The 8,458-nt window shown below is 33.9% G+C and overlaps 1 protein-coding gene across 2 annotated transcripts in view; it reads left to right on the top strand.

Annotated features, from left to right (window-relative positions):
- The first annotated feature begins 2,452 nt into the window (after positions 1–2,452).
- LOC110445469 (C-factor-like) overlaps positions 2,453–8,458 on the top strand; it is an 11,356-nt gene continuing 5,350 nt past the window's right edge. Inside the window, exons 1-3 of one of the 2 annotated variants that reach the window (XM_021490132.1) lie at positions 2,453–2,612; positions 4,423–4,474; positions 5,586–5,773. In XM_021490132.1, the coding sequence (XP_021345807.1) occupies positions 2,475–2,612; positions 4,423–4,474; positions 5,586–5,773 (378 nt within the window). In that variant the 5' untranslated portion in view covers positions 2,453–2,474. Of the gene's footprint in view, positions 2,613–4,422; positions 4,475–5,585; positions 5,774–6,606; positions 6,798–8,458 lie in introns of both variants that reach the window. The other variant, XM_021490123.1, reaches the window with a different exon arrangement.

Below are 8,458 nucleotides of genomic sequence, written 5' to 3' on the forward strand. Positions count from 1 at the left end.
GAGAAAATTTGTATCTAATACGAAATTGTTAATTTCATGAGATAATGAATGAAATGAAATTTGCTTTTCATTTGCATATCAAGGGCAAATAAGGAAGAAGTGACCTACATCTTCTATAAAATAACCACAAGCACAATTTGGGTTATCAGTAAGATGATCGTTAAACAAATCTGAGTTAAGCTGCCTCACATTATTCCACAGTTGACATAATATCATGTTAAATTTCCTAGATCAACCATAATTGAAAATGTCAGTACAGCACAGTTTGATGGTTGTTCATTTTGTTTAAGCATTCGCATTATCTGAAATTTTGTACAACCTTTTTCATACATGAAATTAATATGATCTGACCATGAGCCATGGCTGTTCAAAAACAATCCCAGATGTTTATGATTTTTAACAATAATACCATCACTATTAGAATATCAAGTCTGGGTGAGCTGCCTCAGGGTTATTTCTATTGGATATTAATAACGATTCTGTCGTGTTTGGATTAAATCTTATATCACATTTATCTGCTTAAAGAATCATTTTCCTAAGATCTCCATTTAGAATATCTCCAGCATGCCTACCATCATTATTTATTAAAACATAGAGATAGGTGCCATCAGCAAAGAGCTTGACATGGGAGAGAAGGTTATCATCAAGGTCATTAATAAATATAAAAATCTCGATAACCGACCCTAACGGTACTTTAGCTTTTAAAGTTTTCAAACTATATATGTAGACTTATAACAATCTTATAATACAATGTACCCTCTGATGCCTATCAGTTTGATAACCCTGAATCCAGTTAAGAAAATCATCAGCAATTCCATAGTTTGTTTCAAGTTATAAATTAAGCCCCACGCTATACACTGTCAAACGCTTGGCTTATGTCACAGAAAAATCCAGGTTTCTTTTCCTCTATCAGGTTGTTTTGAGACACTTCATACGAAGGAATTAGTTGAATAACAGTGGAGTCTTTAGAGTATAGGGACTGGGTTGAAATGATATTGTAAATATAACAGTAAACATATATACAGTAAGAACAGACACACACAAACACAGAGACATGCTTGCAATTGTTACTGTAAGCAAGACATGTGTCTTCATATATGGGCTTCAAAATTACAGTATAAAATAACCTTACATACATGTACATGAACTATTAACTGTTAACTCTGCTTACTATATATATATATATATATTAAATATTACAAAATAAGAGGCCATTAGCCTCGCAGTAGACAATTACTATCGATGAGAACAACTGAGCAGCCATAATGTTTAGATTTATGCTGGTAGAGATAAAAAGGTTCATCAGTACGTCAATTTCTTCTCCACTGTATCATATTAGGAAAACGTTAACAAAGGAAAGGATCTCGGAGTAATCACAGATAACAAACTTAAATTTAATGATCATATACATGAATCGGTAAACAAAGCAAACAGGATTATGGGAACAATTAGAAGAACGTATACATATTTAGACGCATCATCGTTTTGTCTGCTGTATAAAGCAGTCGTGGGACCACATCTGGAATATGCAGCTAGTATATGGAATTCATATCTACAAAAGGACATCAACGAAATTGAAAGTGTACAAAGGAGAGCCACAAAACAGATACCAGGAATATTAATAAAAGACCTAAGTTATCAAGACGGATTAAGGATTTTTAAAATTACCAATTTTAAAACATAGAAGATTACGAGGAGATATGATACATGTTTCTAAAAAGGGAATGTCTAAATTGAACTTGAGAAAGTATTCCTTTAAAGAAAGAGTGGTCAATCATTAGAATTCCCTGCCAAATCACGTCGTCACATCACGATCAATAAAAACGTTTGAAGCCCGGAGGCTGACTATACATATGATCTGGATATATAGGCTTTTACCTATGTCCAGTATTATTATATAATATTATTTTGTATTAGAAGACGAAATACAATCCGTTTTGGATAGTTCATACAACTCGGACATTGAATTATTTTTAAAAAGAAATATAACCAATTCAAGAATAATTAACATGAAAAGTCTTTCTTTTTTCCGTCTAATGAAATGCACCGGTTGGACTTTTCCTTAAAGGATCGTTTGACGTGAGGAAGGCAAACATGTTATGTACTTCAAGCTAATCAGTGTAATGTGTTATAGATATTTACATATTTGTGTCGTACATATGATGTTAATTTGCACTTCGATCCACTTATTTATTGTCGGTTATTTGCATACCGATCAATGGAAAATATTGTCTCAATGTAATATGCAACAAATTCGAATAAGAAATGAATACATATATTTCACGGTCGAGAGAGGCGCTTTGTCTTTCATGAATTAAACTATAGATGAACCAAAATACGATCCTCCTGGACACCATAGGCCTAATTATAGCATTATTTGCTTCCGAAGTCGTAAAAAACACTTCGGTATAAGGGGAATAACTCTATTATCTTTTACCGGCCTGATACTTGAAGCATTTCATAATACCAGGACGATGTCGATAGCTCCACGTGCCATTCTGATCACAGGTGCGAACCGGGGTCTTGGACTGGAATTCGTCAAACAAGTCGTCTGCTTTACGTCTCCACCGAAGCATTTGTTCGCAACATGTCGGGATCCAGAATCGGCCACGGTAAGTTTTATATTTACTATAGAACGGGGTCAGGTATTATTTAATCCTACAATCGTTCGACAACTTGACCTCGCTTAATCTTTCATATAACACTCGTGTAGTTCAGTCAATCTACGATTTAACATCAAACTACAGCTGAAACTACTATTAACTTATACTACACGGAAACAAAAGCTATTGTTTTACAAATTGAGAGTACTTTCAAACATTGACCGAGTTTCCTCTGGCTACAGATATAACACGAAACTTGAGACATGCTGATAGATAGATAGCTCATACACTGTACCAGATAGTCCGAATTATTGTGACGTCTTATCGACTTTTTTCATATCGGTCTGTTAATCGACGACAGACCGATATGAAAAAAGTCGATAAAACGTCAGAATAATTCGGACTATGCACCAGATATCTATCTGTCAGAAAGCCTTAAATTAGGTCTGGTGTTGGAACCAGAGGATCCTCGAGCTATTTTAAGGATGTACACCTCTGAGAAGTTAAAAATTTCCTGTATTAAACTTTTTTCTTACATGGATTTTTGGAAAAAGGAGTTAATGGCATAGTAGAAAATGCATTCATATTCATATAATTTCTTCCAAGTATGTTATCAGATATGTATGAATGTTTATAGAATTGATGAAAATATTATTTTCTTTTAAATTGTGGAAGGAAAATTTCTTAATCTTATTCTTTTAACTCAGAAAGCCGATTTTAGTTACCCCTACCACCTATTTTTTAATGAAAAAATACTCATTTTTTTGCAGATAAAACGCTTGATATAAAAAGTTCTGCTATTAAACTTTTTTTAATATTTAATGAATTAAATGAAAATGTGTTTCTCTTTCTAAAATATAACATCTACAAAAATGGGGGGTCAGTGTGCTTCTTTTTTTGTCCCATTATCATTTGTGTTATTTCTTTACCTTATTCGGAGTCATAAATCAAAAGTGCTTCAGTTACACTAAATACGTAAAAAAATATCAATAATGTATAATTTTCAAGTTTGTTGCACCACGGAATTAGATTATCTAAGTCCGTGGTTGCACTATAAAGTTGTACAGCAAAATTGAACCTGCTACAATTAAAAATGGCGACACAATGACAATTTAAGTGATCAATCTAGTGTCAAAAAAGGTGGTGAAATTTTGGTCTTTTTTTGAAGCGCAAGAAATACACATTAATACACGTTTTCAAAATGGCCGCCAAATTGGTATTTTTTTTAAATTCTTCTAAAATAAGTTCTACAAACAACAGGCATCTAGTTTTTTAACATATTTTTCAGATGCGTGTTTGCTAATAAACTTGATCATAATTTGTTAAATATTACAAAACCCCGTTACACCAGATCAAAACGAGACTTGAACGTGATTGAAACCTCAGAAAAGTACATCCTTAATCCATATTTGTAGTTCTATACTTTCCAATGCAATAGTAAAAGTTAGATGTAACTTTATTGCAAATTTGTAATGATATTATGTATTTCTTTCAATGTTACTTCTTAGATGAATACCAAAATTATAAATGTTACTCCTAACTTTTGGCCTTGTAAACTCAGTCATTTTTGTCTCAAGCCGTCTGCACGGCAATGTGACATATGTGTCTTGGTCTGTTATTATAGGCCTTAACTAGAACGAGTTTGCCTGTCTCTATGATAGATTTTTATTGGTAGAATTTATTTTTTTTTATTTCTTTGTAATACATTCTATTTATAGACAAACCATCCTCGTTGCTATTGTAGAGTATATGTTTATGATTTGTAAATCGTCCAATAGGGGCGTATTACATATTTAGTATACGTGTTATTTTTTTCCAGTCTCTTCAAGAAATCGCCAAGGCACATTCCTGTGTGAAAATGATGAAATTGGGTACGTATATTAGCCATAAGCCTGATGTTTTTCGGTTCCATCATCAATTGGTGATTAACTTGATTCATTGTATAGCTATATATTTACCTATCAGTAATCGTTGTTACAAAACTTAGTATCTGGAAATTCTACTTATCTTGCTTGCACTCCTGTCATGGACAAGTTCACAATAAATACAACTATTAGCATTAACATACGGGTATTTGTGACACATCATCATGTCGCAGTCATTGACTATAAATATAATAATTTAAGATATTGGTCATGAAAGTTGGAAAGGATGTACGTATTAATTGCACAGGTGTGATAAGATTACTAACACTTATATAATAATCAAAAATCGTGCCAACAATCGTTTTCATTGTTGATAATATACATTTGTTAAATTGCCAGTGGGTTATTTCCCTTAAGAATAATACCACATAGTGTCGCTTGTTTACTTTAGGGGACGGGTGTACGTAATATGTGGATGTATTGTGTGACATATACATCAATACGTTATTCAAAGAAGGACGTACCACAAGAACTAATGTTTTCCTTGTTATTTTGGTATGAAATATACAATCACTGGAGTGATATTTCCATTACGTTGACATTGAATGTTTTTCTTATACATGGTTTATCCTAAAAAGTTAAGATTTTTCTTCATTAATGAAAAGAAATCGATAACGTAACGTGATAGTGTGTAATATAGACAATGAAACCTCAACCCGGGAGAAAACCCTGCTTGGTTGGATAACTTGAAAATTGGAAACGAATTTTGACAAAGATACTGTGGATATCACCTGATCTGATGGTTACCTATCAATTTACAAATCAAATTTCTATATTTTCACCATTTTTATTGTGTTAGTATTTTAAAATGTGAAACTGAAGTGACCATGCATACATAATCAACAGTGTAATATTTAATCTCGTAAACGTCAGTGGAACATTTCACCTCCCAAAAAATAAAACTATGGACATCAATCCCCAGGAATAATTAAAGCAAAAGAAAAAAATCCGTACGATATTTCTAAAAAAAAATATAATCGTAACAAGTATAATTTGATTCGTTTCGCTGTGTTAAAGGAAAACTATCCTTACAAAACATCCTTCTTTTCCTCTGTAGATATATGCGACTTCAATAGTTTCAATAACTTCAAGGAGAACATGTCCTCGGTGCTAGAAGGTGAAGGTCTTAATCTCGTCTTGTGTAATGCTGGTATTCACCTGCGATCTGGTTTCGCGGACACCACCCCAGAACTGATGACGTCAGTGTTTACAACAAACGTCATAGCACCTTTCACTCTAGCCCAGGTAATACCTGTAACATGACCAACTGAAAAATGGAGGCAGCTACGAGATTACTGTTATTACCGTTTTTTCATGCATCCTCGTAGTTCCAGGGGTTACCCTAACTTACGTATTCTGCATCCCTGGAATATGTCATAGCAAAATGTAAGCCTTATGGATGGGCCAAGTAGACAAGTTTAGTCCTTTGATGTACACCAAAAGAATTGCGCGGCAGCATAACGGTTAATTTAGTTAGTTTTCAAGACGGACCTCTTTCCTCTATAATATTCAAAGGACAATCACCAGTCTAGCGATTGGTTAGTTAAATTAATCAAATAGGTAACCGCGTGCCTTCGAGTTTGCCATGACATATTCCAGTGAAGGGAACGTACGTTAGCGAAACTCCTAGAAATTAGAATTTCGAGGATGTGTTTGTATGAAATGTTGCTGTAGATGAAGAAGATGAATTATACATATAAAACACAAATCGAATGTCAAGCAAAAACCAATAGTTCATCGTGACTCATATTTAAATAAAAAGAAAACCGATTATTACAACTTTCTATTGATGTCGAAGGTCACTGTAAGACATTATTTCTGCATTAAAAAATTGCAAATAAACAATGAAATTGAAGTAAGATTAACCATCAATTTGACTTCCGATATTCATGCCATATCAAACAGTCGAAACAAAGGATTCTTGGTGAAAACAATAATTTGTGTTTCTTTGACTGTATACCGATATGTGTTTAATGATAGTGTGTATTCATCTACTTATCTACCAGTTCGAGCTTCGTGTTAAGGTAAGTACATTGGTAAGTACGGTAAACGTTTATACGTGTCGTTTCTGCCTACAGATGTCACGAGAGATGATGATATTCAGACGACATATGAAAACACACGACATGTTCTTGCTGAGGAGGGTCTGAATCTTATCATAAACAATGCAGGCATCGCTTACAAGAAACAGTATTTAGGAAATCTCACACACAACGACTTGTTAGAGCAGTTCGCCGTCAATGTCTTTAGTCCTCTTCTCATTACACAGGTGAATGACATTAATATTAAATGGTGTTTTTTGTTGGAGTCATCAGAAAGCAGTGCAATAAAATTAGTAACTTCGGGTGAATGTCAAAACCGTAAAATTCAACATGAGTTTGCTTGCTTAAAAAGCGATCGGTCTAACATTGCCAAACTACGGTGGTTATAACTGACAGTAATGAGAAATGTCAAAAATGTTTTACGTAAAGAAGATCGGAAAAAACAGCCTATGTTATGTTAAAAACGAGATAATAGCTAAACGTCAGCATAACATAAATATCAAAAATGTTTTACATTAACTAGATCTGAAAAAACCCAGCCTATGGTATGCTAAAATCGAGAGAATACCTAAGCGTCAGCATAACCGCAATTCAAGCTTAAAATCATTAAAACATGGCAAAATGTTAACGAAGAAAACAAGGTGAATGAGACCAGGTGTGCCGGAAGGGTGAGCATCTACTGTTTCATCGACGATACCCGCCATGTAAATCTAAGTGGTAGGATCCCAGTAATACTACGTCCATAGCGACAATCAAAACGAAAAACACAATGCACACCAATGAGCATAAAACAGCGAACTTCATATCACACAAATAAACAGCATATTTCCGAAGGAGGTCATGATGGCGGACATGAAACTTGTCCATAGTCTTTGCCATATAGAATAATATTATATTGTATAAAAACTCAACGCAGTGTATAGTTCAGCAGTAAAGTCGATCTTAAGGAGAGTGTGTTTAGGGTCTCAATAAAACACGTTTTTGACCGTGTTTCAGTATATACTCAATCTAATTAAAATTATATCTTCACATCGCTCCCGTTTTCTGATATGTCAACGCGACATATCAGAAAACGGGAGCGATGTGAAGATATATTTTAATTAGATTCAGTATATACTGACAGTACATTCAACACGTTTTTAGCAGTAATGGAAAACATACGATTGTTGTACTATTCAAAACATGATTACAGCACCGTCAAAAAAAGTTTTAAATAATTAAAGCACACGTTATTTAATTCCACAATGTTTTAATTCCACACTGTTCAATGTATATTGAAAGCGCCGTCCATACTGTTTGTGACACTACTATAATAACTGCTATATTTCTGGACAATTTATTTACTGACGTCACTATCGTTTGTGACACTACTATAAAAAGTCGTCTTTATTGTTTGTATGACTGATATAACAAATACTGAATTTTGATTCTAACACTATTCTATCGAAATGGTATATGTATATAGATAAATTATGTATATTGACGTCGCCATCGATAAGGTTTGTTACAGTGATATGCTCTATTGTAACATTTAAGCATTGAACTGCTTGAAGTTGGCATTCATAGGCAATATGAATGCAAACTGGCCTGGACAAACGCAAATTCAATGAAGCACGCTAGCGCTTCATATTGGATTTGCCTTTGTCCTGTTGGAATTCATATTGTCGATGAATGACAACTGAAAGCAGTTCAATACTTCAATTACCATTTTTTAGGTCACCTGAGACAAAGTCTCAAGTGACCTATTGCGATCGCCTTTTGTCCGGCGTCGTCCGTCGTCCGTCGTGCGTCCGTAAACAATTTACATTTTCGACTTCTTCTCCAAAACCCCTGAAACAATTTCAATGAAATTTTGTAGGTCAACAAAAATAGTGGCCGGTAACAAAAA

The sequence above is a fragment of the Mizuhopecten yessoensis genome, unplaced genomic scaffold, assembly GCF_002113885.1.
Source record: "Mizuhopecten yessoensis strain PY_sf001 unplaced genomic scaffold, ASM211388v2 scaffold245, whole genome shotgun sequence".
NCBI classification, from domain to species: domain Eukaryota; kingdom Metazoa; phylum Mollusca; class Bivalvia; order Pectinida; family Pectinidae; genus Mizuhopecten; species Mizuhopecten yessoensis.